A 14,933-nucleotide genomic window follows, 5' to 3' on the forward strand; every position below is an offset into this window, starting at 1 on the left:
AATATAATTATGGGTCTTTCAGTCGTATGTGTGCAGTGACTAGAGCAGAAAGTGTGTAGAAACTTTATAAACCAGAAAAGCTTCAGTGCGGCTTTGTTTTTATTTCAGTCTGGAATTTTATTTAATAAACTTGATTTTTAATATACATTTTTTCGATACAGAAGCCCAAAATCAGTCCTGTAGGAATGGAGTCATGGTACCAGTAAGATTTACTGGTGAAGACCAGTATGTGTAGAGGAAGCTTGTGCTTGGGAATAAATAAATACCAAAACATGTAACTAATGAACCTGATCAGCACAACTACTAGTATTGATTACAGTTGGTGTCCATATCAATATTTCTGTATTTACTTACTCTCAAGCAAAGATGTTTTATTCAGTGAATTAGAATACAGAATTAATTCTAGGCTTTTGTCTTAAACTGCGTCACTTTTTATTTCTTTAATAAACCAAAATTCACACCTTTAACTGTATATAGAATCACCTGTTTATTTATGGATGTGCAGACATGAGATAAATGCATCATTGTTTAATATAATGTGGATTAAATAAGTAAGTACATAACGAGCATAAACAAAGAGCTGAGCTTTATGGATGTGGTTACCAGCACAAACTACACAGCAGGACTCACACAATCTTCAGAACATCATCAGAAAATAAAGTAGATTATTGATATAAATTATATTAAAAGTAAAAAGCATTTTTAATGTAAATATATACCTATATATATGTATATTGCTTAGCAATAGTAATGCGATTATTCAGACACCAGGCTACAGTTTAATTTTTTATAAATATACATTTCTACAAAAAATAAACATGACGAGTATTAAAAATAGCAGAATTTAGGAATAAAAGCATGAAAGATGGACTATCAGGTGCTGAAGACCTTGTAGGTGAAGTCCTCCTGCCGAGGTTTGAACTTGAAGCTGTAGGTTCCCATCCTGCGTCTGTACCACAGAACCAGCGCCGCAGCACTGACTAGCACCAGCACACACAGACCCAGAACCAGCAGGATGTAGCCGGTGTTTGTTACTGAAGCCTCCGCTGGGTCTACAGTCGATTTATATAAATAAATAAAGAAGAAGCAAAATCATACAGGGAACTGAAAAAGGTATTCACACCCCTCAGAGTTTATTCTGGTTTTGCATGTTTGTCACACCTGATCGTTTTCTTTTTTTACGTGCAGAATCAGAAAAAGACGACCCGAGTAACTACAAAATGCACTTTTTTTTTAATCTTTTTATATCATCATTTCATTTATTTAAAGATAAAAACTTATTCAGCACTAATTGGCCCAGTGTGGAAAAATAAGTCATTAACTAATGAAATGTAATTAATACACAAGCTGTAGGGATTCCTCATAACTGCTGCATTTACGCCCTCTGCTGGCTGATCAACAGCGACGGTGGATAATGGAGACCGATGCGTGACTCTGTGCGCTATACGGATCTCCATATGAACCCGCCTGGCGCAGGTAAAAAGAAGTGGTGGAGTTCCCTGAGTTCCCAAAATCCCCTACAAGGTTCTCCAGAGTTTTCATCATAACCTCGTTCGTGATTGTCACTAATCACAGTGTGTATCACCGTGTGTATCACCATGTATATTACCTGTGTATATTACCTGTGTACAGGTGAGCTCTCACCTTTGCTGTGTGATTTCAGTAACGGTCCACAAGAAGTTTTGGTCATCCCGATCACATTAGCGACTCTGGGACTGCTTGTTACCGGTGGAGTAACAGCACAAGACTAACGAGGAGAAAAACGACTCAGTATTAATGAAGACATGAACCAAACCTACATGATCAGTGTTCACACCTAACAACATCAGTATGGATGTGTAGGACCTGTCACAATTAGGAACGACTTCAGATATACAGTGGTAGAATCCTTCAGTATTAATGACCTCAAAGAAGATGTGAACTGGTATTTAAACTGGTGGATGAAAACCAGTAAATATTGAAAATGACTTAATGCTGCAATATTCCCTGATAAACTGGTTCAGAATAACAAATCAATAATAAAATTCTTCTTTTCTGTGAGGACTTGTTTACTGTCAGGCTGCATTTTGGACTCGCTGTTGACGTTCCATTCTTGAACCCCCACACTATGGGAGCAAAAGTATTGGGACACCCCATTTAATATTTAAATTAATGTGTTTAAATCAATAAATCAGTCATATGAATCGGAACATCAACTGATCAATCAGCGCCCAGCCGTACAAATGCTAATGCTGCCATCTTTTGACTGAACGTGAGAATTACACAAATATGAGGAATTCTCATTCATTTTTAATTCGTATAAATGTGTAATTTATTTGCAGTTTTGGGTCTCAGTGACGGTTTAACCGTTTTTGGTTTACAGAGGAAGACGTTAGCCGGCGTGCTAGCGGGTTGTTCCGCCTCAGCCTGTCAGTTTGAATGGCCTGAGGCTAACTGCTAACTCTGTTAGCTTAGTAAGCTCAAACCGTTTTACATTTACAATTTTTTGGCATTAAGCAGACGATTTTGTCCAAAGTGACTAACAGTATACAGTCTAAGCAACTAAGGGTTAAGGGCCTTGCTCAAGGGCCCAACAGTGGCAATCTGTCAGTAGTGGGCTTTGAACCAGCAACCTTATGCTTACTAGTACAGTAATTTACTACTCTTACCTAATCTCAGTAATCTGATTCTAAAGATCGATGAGGTGAGGGTGGTTGGTGGACTGTTTTGGAGTGTTTTGGTGTGAGGTAAACCAGTTTACCCAGTTCCCTGTTCAGTAGACCTGAATCAGGAGTTTGAACACACCATGGAACCAAATTATAAATAAACTACTGAAATGATGAATGAATGAATGAATGAATGAATGAACGTAAACTCACAGGCTGGCATGAAGCTGCCTGAGTCTCGATGCAGATCTGGATCTGACAGTGAAGGTATATAATCTGCAGCATATCCACCAGCTGAAAAAGGTTCACAGAGACCAGAGAGCTGCTGGAGTTCCCATTCTGCAGCATGGTGGTGTACGCATTGCGAACCGGACAGCTACAGAGAGACACATCACACATGATTACGCCTGTTTACGCCACAACAAACTCCATCAGTTCCAGTTGATAACATTTTTCCAAGCATGTTTAAATTTAGGCTGGCACAATGGCACATTTGTTACAGTGTGTTCAGCACAGCACAGCCACGTGGTTTCTGGGAACCATTTAAGGGAACCAATTTAGAGTGGCAAATCCACCTTCTGCACAGAGAACCCAGAGAAATGTCACCTGGACATGGAGAGAACATCCTTACAGTGGATTTTTTAAATTATTGTAGTGTTATTGTTTTTTTATCTCTGTATTTATTAAGTTGTTTGCACTTGTGTCATGTGTCACCTGTATCATGCCCTGCATCACCCACTGTACCAGCGGTGCCAACATGCTGCCTCAGAATGAGAGAATAAAGACCGATAAAAAAGTGAAGAGAGGTAGAGGCGGTGCAGACCTTTGTTCAACAAAGACGTGGGCAGGTTCATCATTAGGGTTGTTGGTGGGATTGGCCCAGCATTTATTAATCACCACTTTAGTGTAGGAGTTGGACGTGTTGAGCCCCACCTCCACGATCACCTCCTCATCAGGGGACAGGGTGTAGTTCTCGGGCAGGGGGTTCGATTGTTGGTCCAGCAGTCTCACGTTCACGTAAAACATCCCATATCCCGTCACCGGCCCGTCCATGATAGAATACCTGAACAAACCACAAACAGCTTTAGCGTCTTTAAAAGCAACCGCAGAGCAATACTGAAGGATTTATAACATGACGACAAGATTTGACATTTTATAAATATACAATATATATAACAATAATAACATTTTAAATGTAACTGTTACAGATTGAGTTTTATCAACTGTTACTGTTTTAGAATCAGAAGAAAAGCCTCCAGAACACCAGTAAACACTAAACACTACAGCAGGGTTTATGTTAGTGCATTATCAGTGGAGGATGGATGCGGTTGCCATGGCAGCATTATACCCTGAGGGATTGGATCCCATGGAGATGAAGACATTGGTGGGGTAGGTGCAGAAGACAGGAACCTCGAGTCTCACCAAAGCTCTACTGCCTGGAGCTGTGATGTTATTATAGAGAGTCACCTGGAACACCATGATCTCACTGTTACTCTGAGAAATACAAGAAACAACAGATCAAACACCACAGTTATAAACAACACTGAGTTATAAACACCACTGAGTTATAAACACCACTGTTATAAACACTGAGTTATATACACTGAGTTATATACACCACTGAGTTATAAACACCACTGTTATAAACACTGAGTTATAAACTGTATAAAATTTAGATAGCTTAATGAACACTTAAAATAAATTAAACACCAGGAGAGTTCATTTTGGTTCAGGGGTGCGAGGTCACTTACAAAATTGAGCTTAGCTCCACACTGACCCCACTGAACCCAGAAGTGGACATGGGTGCTGTTCTCCCCTGACTGGCTGCAGATGGGCTGACCCAGGTACAGGGAAGACTCCGGAATGTTCTTGTTTTGCAGAAAACTTCTCGCCACTGATACGGCAATGAGGTCAAATTTACAGTCCACCGTGATGTCCTCCGTTTGAGAGATGATGGAGAAAGGGGAGTGGGTGGAGGATGTTGGTGTGGAGGAAGAGGGAGTGGAGGAAGAGGTGGACGTTGGAGTGGAGGAAGAGATGGACGTTGGAGTGGAGGAAGGTGTGGATGTTGGAGTGGTGGAAGGTGTGGACGTTGGAGTGGTGGAAGGTGTGGACGTTGGAGTGGTGGAAGGTGTGGATGTTGGAGTGATAGAAGGGGTGGACGTTGGAGTGGTTGATGGAGTGGACGTGCTGGATTCAGTAGAGTTCATAGCGACTGTGTGGATGATAACTGTAGACACAAATAATTCGGTGGTGTTGATTAACTGAGCCGAATATCAGAAATGTATTATTTTGGCCTCCAAAATCTGAGTAATAACATAATACTAGGAGAAACCAGCTGCTATGGTATAACATATCTGTTATGTAAAAGTTTCCATCTCCTGTAGATGAATCTGAGGTGCTAAATGAGGCGCTGCTCTACCTTGGCAGGTGCGTCCGGGCCTCGCAGGGTTTGCGTCAGTGTAACCGAGGAGGCAGCTGCAGTTGTAAGAGCCGAAAATGTTGATGCATTCGGCCCAGGGGGAGCAGTCATCCTCGTTCAACACACACTCGTCCACATCTGATCAGGAGAAAACACTTTAATACACTGTTCACTTCAAACACAAGGACATTTTCCTCTCCAGTGTTTTAACATGAGGTGATGAACCACTAGAATTTACCAGACAGTGGATTGGTGTTTGGAAGAGGACGTGAATGTGTGGTTTACCTGTTATGTTAGCGCTGTCGATGGTGTACAGTGTGCTGTTTTGCAGAGAGCCCATCAGTGCATTGGCTATGTTTAAGCTTTCTGACGGGACGTCCGTCACGAAAGTTAGGATGAACTCGACCACGATGCTTCCCTTAGACAAACCAGTGACCATCACGTTCACCTTCTTCTGAAGAAACAGCTCTAGAATATCAGGAGGGAGGTGACTGACCGTCTGGAGAGAACCAGAAGGAAAACACAGGGTTACCATGCAGCACATGATGTTCTTCATCAGCGTCCACAGTCGAGTGAGCTTTACAGGCTTGCATTCACCAATCAGAACCTCAAACCTGGACTGAAGTTCATTGCTGTTCACATGGACACAAAATGCAGCGGGTTCTTTTTCTTGTGGTGACGGAAAGCTTGCTTGACTGTAGACAGTGTCACACACGTGCAAACAGCTTCTTATTAACATTTCATGAATGACGTCTGATCCTCCAGACAAATTTCCATTAGGAGTACAGTCACCATATCATTAAAATATTCACATTATGGTGTGACATGCACATTCCTTACAAGTCTAGGTACATTTTTAACTGTATGAAAATGTAGACAGGAGCAAGACATTTGGGATTCGGAACCAAGGGTTTGGATATAATCCTGCTCAGCTTCCAAAGATTTATTCATTCATTTATTCATTGTTTTACCAGCACTTTATCCTGGTCAGGGTCACTGTGGGTACAATTTACTGGGTGAAAGGCAGAAAACACATTGGACAGGTCACCAGTCCATCACAGGGCACACACACACACAGTTGGCCTGACTGCATGTCTTTGTACTGTGGGAGGAAACCCACACAGACACAGGGAGAACATGCAAACTCCACACAGAAAGGACCTGGACCACTTTACCTGGGAATCAAACCCAGGACCTTCTTCCTGTGAGGTGACAGTGCTACCCACCGAGCCACCGTGCTGCCCAGCTTCCAAAAATGTTGAAACTTATTACGCTTTTTAATTTAGACTCCTGTTACATTTTTATGCATTAACCACTTTAAAATTCTATGTATTTCTATGCAGTTAGATACATTCGGCCTTTTGGGTGCACGACTGGTGGAGGGTTTTACAAAGACAAACGCTGGAACATCCTCTGTGTAACCTGTGTGATCGGATTTCTAATCGTAGCGTCTTCACCTGATTTATAAAAGTCTGTACGAAATCTTGGTACGCTTGGCTGTTTGGATCCCTCAGATCATCGGTGAAGTTCATGTTGGTTATTCGGGCGGTCGCTTGAAGAGTCGTTGCATCTGCAGACAGAAAATAAAACATAAAGATCAGAACGATGGAGTCGCAGCGTGGTGTTTGGATCTGTTTCTAAAGGAACGACAGATCATAAATCAAAAGCTTTGCTAAAAATATACACACAGTGTGGTGCTTGGGTGGCGCAGAGGCTTAACACACTATCAGTCTGATCTCGCCAGTGCTACCGGCCTGAACGGGCGCTAAATAAACACAATCATTTCTGAAGAAGAGGTGGGATGATGAAAGTCTTCCATGCCCCTGCAACAGCGACTCCTACTGTCTGATCAAGGCGCAGCTTGAAAAGCAAGACAGTACAGAGAGAGCAATATGGGCGTATAAGAATCCGGCACTTGCGTACATCCACCACAATGAAAAAGATGTGCCACACCCATTTTAATCAGGTGTATTTATATAAGTATAATTCTATGCTTTGTGCAACAGTTTGGGGAAGGCACTTTTCTATTCCAGCAGGACTCCTGTGCACAAAGCAACGTCCATAAGGATAAAGGTTATTTGGGATGAATTAGAATGTCGCTGACCTCAGAAATGCTCTTTACACTGAATGGGCTTACTACTTATAATTGTCACTCCGAAATCTGACAAAAAGCCATTTCAGAAGATTGGAGGCTCTCATAGCTGCAAATGGGGCTGGAGACGGGGTCAGAAAAGGGGGTAAAGGGTCCATAAGGATGCCCGTGGTTTTAAAAAGGACTGTCTAACAAGCTCGTGCTTAGGTGATTATCAGTGTGGGTGCGTTTATATAAAAACGTGAATTAACTATTAAAATAAAAGTAGTTTTTGATGCATTATATTTGTGCCTGTGCTGTCGTCCATACCTGTCTTCACCTTCAGCTCTGTTATATTTCCACAGTGTCCGGACAGACACAGAGTCACCTGGACCAGGTAAAGAACCCCAGGCTGCAGTTCCCCGATCGCTTGATGAGAAGACAACGTCGTCCAGAAACGCTGCTCGTTATTGCCGTTCAGCTTGATGTTGAAGGTGTGGTTGGTCTCGGGGGGAGCATGCCACATCAGATGGAAGGAGGTTCCGGTCACGTTATGGGCCCGAAGGTTGGTGACTGAAGGAATAACTACAAAACAAACCAAAAATAAAATGTAAAAAAAAAAAAAAAAAAATCACTTTAATACAGCCTGAAATATAAACAACAACAAAAATTCCAGCATGTACCGGTCGGCTGGGCGCCCCCTAGTGCCTGCAGCAGGCAAAACCGGCCACTAGTCTGCTGGGTGGGAAAAAATGGAACTAAAAAAGTGGACGGGGTCTTCAACACTGTGTAAGAACCCTGGTTAGTAGCTCGAGGCGCCTGTACAGAAGTGGAGATCAGTGCGTGACTGTCTGTGAGCGAGACCGACCTCACGTGCCGATCCACCGAAGTACGGGGGGATAAGAAGGGCTCGATGGAGCGCACGCGTCGGAGGGAGGGCGTGTCAGGAGAATATACCCTCCTCGTGTGCCATCGGGGTCTCCAGCAGAGGAGAAGTAATCGGCTATGACTAAATTAGGACAAAATGGGAGAATATTTTACAAAATTTGCATCATTCGAGTAATAATTAAAAAAATGCACCTGTTAAGTATTTAAAAAATGAGAAACTACAACAGCAGGGTGGAAAAGTGATCAGTCACGTGATTAATATCAGCTATCAGTCAGTATGGATTTATCTCTACCAGGATTGGAGAACGTTTGGTTGGGGCAGCAGTGGGCGCTCTCTTTTATTCAGATTTATCGTGTTGACAAACAAATTTGGATATTAGAAGTTACATACTGTGGGCAGGAGGCAAAGGAGACGAGCTGGAATCAGCGGTTGGAGTAAAGGACGTGCTGGTGGAAGTAATGGTTGTTGTACTGGGTGGAGTACTGGCGGTAGTGGTGGTGGATGATATGGGTTTGTTAGTGGAGGGTTTTTTCAGTGGCCCAATGCTAATTATTGTCGTACTATACCGGCTTGAATTGGAGGGTTGATCTAAAGAAAATAAACATAAAAACATGAAATAAACAAAAACGCTGAACAGAATCTTCACTAAACAGTCAAGTTCATTCCTACTCCAGAGGATCATGGTCCACCAGAGATTCCACAGAAATGCTCAGCACCAGCATGATCAAAGCTTTAAACTGGGATGTTTTGCAGTGTTGGTTTTATTGTATTGGTATGTTTGGCATTTTTGGAGCCTGAGTGCTCCAACAGGTACAGATTCCGATTTTTGGATTGTCTAAAAATCAGCTACCAAGGCCCGGCATCTCAAAATTGTGAACTGGTTCCACTTTGGAGAGGAACCAGATGCTCTGATAGATGCAGACAGATAGATGGAGCAAAACAATATTATACAAATACAAAATCGGCTAGTAAAAATGCATTCAGAAGATTTCCTGCATGTTATCCTTTATTCATTCAATAAAAAATGTGTGCCTGCTCATAGAAATCCTGATAAATTACAGAAAAAGAGCAAGGACACACTTCTGTAGACGTAAGCAATGACCTGTGGATGAATATGTAGGGAGTTCCACCCAGGGTCGAAAGATAGGACAAGGTTAATCATGATGTTTAAGCACAATTAAGCTTTAATGGTGAAGAAGAGACCAGTAATCATATTATGAAACCCTGCACATTCTGATTACTCTGATATGTTATTAATAATAATAAACAATTATCCCAACCAAACACAGCTCAGGTCTGGATATGGGAATCTGGTAGCTGCTCTGGTAGCTGTTAGAAGAACCTGATGAGGTTGCTCTGACGCGGTGGTAATGTAGCTGTACTCACTCATGCATTGTGTTCCTGGTCTGCCGGGGTAAACATCGGTGGATCCAGGGCTGCATGTGCAGGTGTAGGAACCCAGTGTGTTGGTGCAGGAGGCCAGAGGGGAGCACTCGCTCAAAACCGGAAAAGTGCACTCGTCCACATCTGCACACAGAACCAACACACACACACAGATCAGAAACAGGACAAGACGCTTCAGACTGATGTGATCATGAATTCATCATCAAGTCTTTTAAATGTAGGTTCACAGGACCAAGGTCTTCCCAAAAGCTGGTTAAACACTAGTAAATGAACAGATCAGAGGCGGGTAAACAAGCTAACATGAATGCTACAGAAATAGGCTTACTGTTTGATTCAGTTCTCGCAGAGGAGTTTGTTCTGGTGTACTTTGTGGTTTTTTTTATTCATGGTTAACAGCACAGTGCTGCATTTCTTATGTCTATACAATTGTGAGACAACTTCCTACCTCTTGTGTGACGTGTTATCTGGTGATTTTTAGCCATGAGAGTTAATCCATGTTTATGACAAGTGGACGTTGTTTACATCGCAGAGACCAGTGATTTTCTGCTGCATCCCAAACCCCATAAGATGTACTACATGGTGTGCATGTGTACCTTTGGTAGTTCACTAATTAGACAAACGTTTGTGCAAACAAGTGCGTTTTGGATCGGATTGATGGAAATCCCACAGGTGCGTGTACGTACCCCTGATATCCACCGCCGTCACCTCCTCTATGGTCTCCACCAGACGCTGGAGTCTGTTAGAGACGTCCAGTACAGACAGGAGCTGAGAGGAGCCGAGCAGTAACGACGAGGACGTGGAGAAATATCCTGAAGACCACGAGATAGACGTCTGATAGACGGAGACTGAAGGTAAACACAGAGCTCCAGTTACCTACAAACATCAAAACAAACAAAAAACATCACATCAGTCAGACCTGCTGAAATATACAAACGCTTTATTATTACTAAATATAATAAAAAATACATGTAAACATTACAACTGTTATATTATTATTATTATTTACATTCTAAATCACTCTCAAAGTAATAAATAAATAATTGGCTCCCACTGAGACATGTATTTGTTTATATATATATATATAAACAAATACATGTCTCAGTGGGAGCCAATTATTTTCATTAATTCATTCCAATTAAAATAATAATAATAATATAATTAATAATAATAATAATAATATAAATAATAATGTCCCTAATAAAAATATAAATAATAAAAATAATATAATTAATAAAAATAATATCACTAATAATAATAATATAAATAATATAAATAATATAAATAATAATAATATTAATAATATGAATAATTAATAATAATAAGGCACTAAAAGTGTGCTGTATTTTAATTAATTTTAATTGATTGTACAGTTAAAAATAATGTTTATTAAGATGTAAATAAAGAATAAATAAAGATCACTGCTCACTATATATAATCATTAATACTATAATATAAATACAGACCACAGAGTGCAGCAGGTGGGTGTGGTTGAAGATTCCCTTGGGCGTGGTCACCAAACTGTGCTCAGCCTTCACTCTTACGGTCACGTTGAGCCACGAGCTCATGTTCACTAACACAAACACATCAAAAACATTAAAATCAACATTTAACTGCAGGAAATCAAGCAGTCCTGGTACTTATTCCACATCAGTCAGTCATATACACACAGACAGACACACACACACTCACAAACTGACCGTGTGTATCGGGGTGGACACAGCGTGTGTGGTTTTTATGTTGGCAGCATTTTTGCCAGCCTGGACAGTCCACGTCCCACACACAATCTAAACCTGGTCCTGGTCCTAATCCTGGTCCTGATCCTGGTACTGATCCTGGTACTGATCCTGATCCTGGTCCTGGAGTAGGATTCACTGGACACACTCCGGGTTTGGATGTGAACTCGGAACTCCTGTTAAGAGCTAAAATACAGGAACAAACACATCAATCACCCCAAACAAACACATCACCTTATAACACAGGTGTAATCTCTGACCTAAACAGCGCCCCCTAGTGTACAGTGTTCCTCTTTCGCCCACACAGTACTCACCCAGAGCGCAGTATCTACCCAGTTGCTCGTAGCCCTCGCAGCACTTTCTCACCTCCTTCTTAGTGTCAACGGTTACAGATCGGAACTCGGTGGAGAACATCGTGACGTTACATGTTTTCCACGGCAGCCACCCACCACACGGTCTCAGTTCGGTGTGAGGGACCAGGTAGGGAACCAATTTAGTAATAGGTACCGTCTCATTCCCTAAACACACATGGTAGCCTGACGGGGAGAGCTCAAAACCTGAAACAAACGAGTGGATCAGACAGGGTTAAATTACACAGTGCTGTGAGCAAGTATTCAACACCATAACTCAACACCAGCATCTTAGCAACTAAACACTGTAAATAAACACTGTCATCATTCACATCAGTGTATTGAACCTGAAGCTCCAGTTTTCCTTACAAAACTGCTGCTGATCTGACATGAACTGCTGGTTTCATGAAAGCTGAGTTATCAGCCACGCCAGCTACTCAATCCACCATCCAGTGGGAACCCAAAGCTCTCTAGAAAGAAACGAAGACGGGCAACTCTATAAAACCAGCGGAGACAAAAAGAACCGAAGCTGGACTGCTAATCTATCGCATGATGCTACCTTCATCCAGGATGGATACAGCACGGCAAGTGATAAGAGTTCTCAGGAAAAAGCTGCACATAAAGAGCGGTAAGTTACGCTTAATGAGGTGCAGAGACTGTCGGTTCAGGAACCAGGACTCAGCTGAACCTAAATGCCCCCTGCTGGCAGGTGGGCATTATACTGTATTCAGGGTTACATGCACATAAGTTCAGAGCAGTAATTGAACAAGCTAATGGCGAAGTGTCTACATACTTTTGACTATAGTGAATTTATAAATACATTTTTGATATAAATATATTTTTAAATACAGTCTGTACAGGACACCAATCCAGCACAGGGCTTCAGCCGTACCCCCACCCCATCCTCAGACATAGCTAGCATTACTACAGCCCGCTGTGCCACCCTGACGCCCCCCAACACAACCACTGCTGCATCATTACTGTACTGTAACAACTGATCGAGAAATAAAAAATACGTTTGTTTTCCACAGACTGCGACATCATAAAAATCTAAACCTGGTTTATTTTTCTCACCTTCGTACTGTCCGCGGGCGAGGCCGGAGAACGTCGCCGCTAACCAGGCACAGAGGATCCAACGCATTTTGGGCCGGCAGGATAGAGTCTGTAAATCCTAACCATACCAAACCATGGTGAGATCCGGCTCTGCCAAGGGACGAATGAACAGTGGAGGTAACAGCCTCACCTGTGACTCACCTGTGGTACCTGCCCCCCCTCCTCCTCCACCTCCTCCTCCTGCACCACCTCCTCCTCTCATGTTTATTCTCAAAAGCGAATCTCCTGCTTCACACCTCTGCCTACAGAAAGGTTATCACAGTAGGAACATCCCAGGGCTTAATCCTTGGCTCTAATGAATTTTGCATGTTCTCTTTTTCCCCCTGTACTCAGATTGACTCTCACATCATAACAACCTGCAGTAGGTGTGATTGCAGAGGTAAACGGATGAGTGTGTGTTTCCCTGTCATTAACTGGTGCCCTTGTGCCCAGTGTTTTCAGGTGGTGGTTTTAGGTGTAAGTGACTGAATCGCCTTTATCATTTAAAAGTAGGCTCCAGACACACTGTGACCCAGACCAGGATAAAGGTTAACAAAGATTGTTTATGACCTTTTTACATTGATGCGTGTGTGTGTGTGTGTGTGTGTGTTTAAGCACCATGGTAATGATGATGAAAACAGATTCATTGGGGACCCGTGATGTGCGTTATGAGAAGTGTATCGTAGAACCCACAGTTTGTTTACGGTACCTGTAGACGACATGCAGGAGTACAGAGAACATCATCAAAGACCCGACATTGACCCAACAGAACCCTTGAAATGATTCTAAAGTGTCAAGGACCAGAAAATAGAACCACAGACTTTCCAGAAGGACAGAATTAAGAACGCTGGGGGGTGCTGGTTGAGACGTGTTTTATTAACAGTGTAGGAAGAACCGTTTCAGAGAACCCAGTAAAAGATAAAAATGTTCTAGCTTGTTCTAAAGTCATTTTCATGATAATATGGTGATATAAACCCATTCTGTCTGGAACGTTTGCAGTCATAAGCTTTCACAGAGAACATTTAAGGTTCCTTCAGTAGGACGAACTCTAAGGGAAACAATTTGTACTTTAAGGAATTATCTTAAAGATAAGATAAGATAACATGGGCATTGGTAGCTCAGTGGTTATTATTCTAGACTGGTAATCAAAAGGTTGCAGGTTCGAGCACTACCACCGCCAAGTTGCCACTGCTGGGCATCTAAAACCAAGGTTCTTGACCCTCATTTGCTCAAGTTGTATTTACTCATAATTGTAGATCGATTTGAATAAAATCTTCCACTAAATGCTGCAGATGTAAAGGGCAATAACACTTTAATTCATTCATTTTTTAGAGCTGAATGTACCAGGATCATGTACTCTGCTTACTAAACCCTCTTTTACATAAAAACATGTAAACATATTGTTTATAAATATTGAAAAACATTTATGTGGCTGTTTTATTTTAGTAGCGTTCTATGGTGAGCATTTTGGAACTGAATCAGGTACAGTATCAGACACAGTGCAGATCAGACTCGGTTGATATTTGGAACAGTTCATGATTAAACGTATCAGAGTTTAAACTAGATGTGGCGTGAAAATGAGCCTCATTAAAAAGCTGCAGATGACTGAGTCTTTAATGTGGTCTGATGCAGTGGTGTGTGTGTGTGTGTGTGTGTGTGTGTGTGATAGAGAAAGTAAATGGGTGAGTGTGTGGTGGGGTACCAGACACACCGCGAACCTGATCATGAAAAAGCACTTGATAATGACAGTGAAAATAACATTTTGCACTATGACAGCCACAAAAGAGCATCACACACACACACACACACACACACACACACACATTAATGGTTCAAGTGCTCAGAACCATAGGAAATGAAAACATAAAGCCACATTAAAATAGATGATTTATATTCATCTGTAATGAATCTGGTCGTGTTTAGATCATTTTGTGTTTGCAGGTTCTGTCTGAGCAGGTAAACATGTTCGTCTTCTCTCCTGGGTCGAGTATTAAGTGTGAACCCCAGAGACCCAGCAACAGGCCTTATCAATTATAGCATTTTAATTAGTTTCGGAGGGACAAGCACAAGTGAAGCACCTAGAAATGAAAACGCCTCCATCACTCACGAAGCCATCATTAGTGATTCTTATAAACTCTTAGAACTAAGAACATTCCACACGTTCTGCTTTACTGATGTTAATGAGGCATGAAATATTTTCCAGAGATTAATAAATACTCAATACTTCTTTTTCACCAATGTAAACACTTTGTCCTGGCAGCTACGATTAGCTTAGCAATCCTGTGTGCATGATGCATTTGTATGTGATTTAGGGTGTGTGTGTGTGT

The 14,933-nt window shown here is 41.8% G+C and overlaps 1 protein-coding gene across 1 annotated transcript; it reads right to left on the reverse strand.

Moving 5' to 3' along the window:
- Nucleotides 1-489: 489 nt before the first annotated feature.
- On the reverse strand, nt 490-12,655 carry umodl1 (uromodulin-like 1). Its single transcript, XM_063013806.1, has 16 exons — nt 12,589-12,655; nt 11,479-11,736; nt 11,129-11,350; nt 10,895-11,001; nt 10,115-10,304; nt 9,414-9,554; nt 7,469-7,723; nt 6,525-6,637; nt 5,353-5,566; nt 5,068-5,205; nt 4,397-4,875; nt 3,994-4,139; nt 3,469-3,708; nt 2,859-3,021; nt 1,645-1,747; nt 490-1,052 (listed from the first exon to the last, which is right to left on the reverse strand). The coding sequence occupies exons 1-16, from the start codon at nt 12,653-12,655 to the stop codon at nt 874-876; spliced, it is 3,015 nt and encodes a 1,004-aa protein (XP_062869876.1). The 3' UTR covers nt 490-873.
- Between the last annotated feature and the right edge of the window lie 2,278 nt (nt 12,656-14,933).

Source organism: Trichomycterus rosablanca, chromosome 18 (assembly GCF_030014385.1).
Source record: "Trichomycterus rosablanca isolate fTriRos1 chromosome 18, fTriRos1.hap1, whole genome shotgun sequence".
Taxonomy (NCBI): Eukaryota; Metazoa; Chordata; class Actinopteri; order Siluriformes; family Trichomycteridae; genus Trichomycterus; species Trichomycterus rosablanca.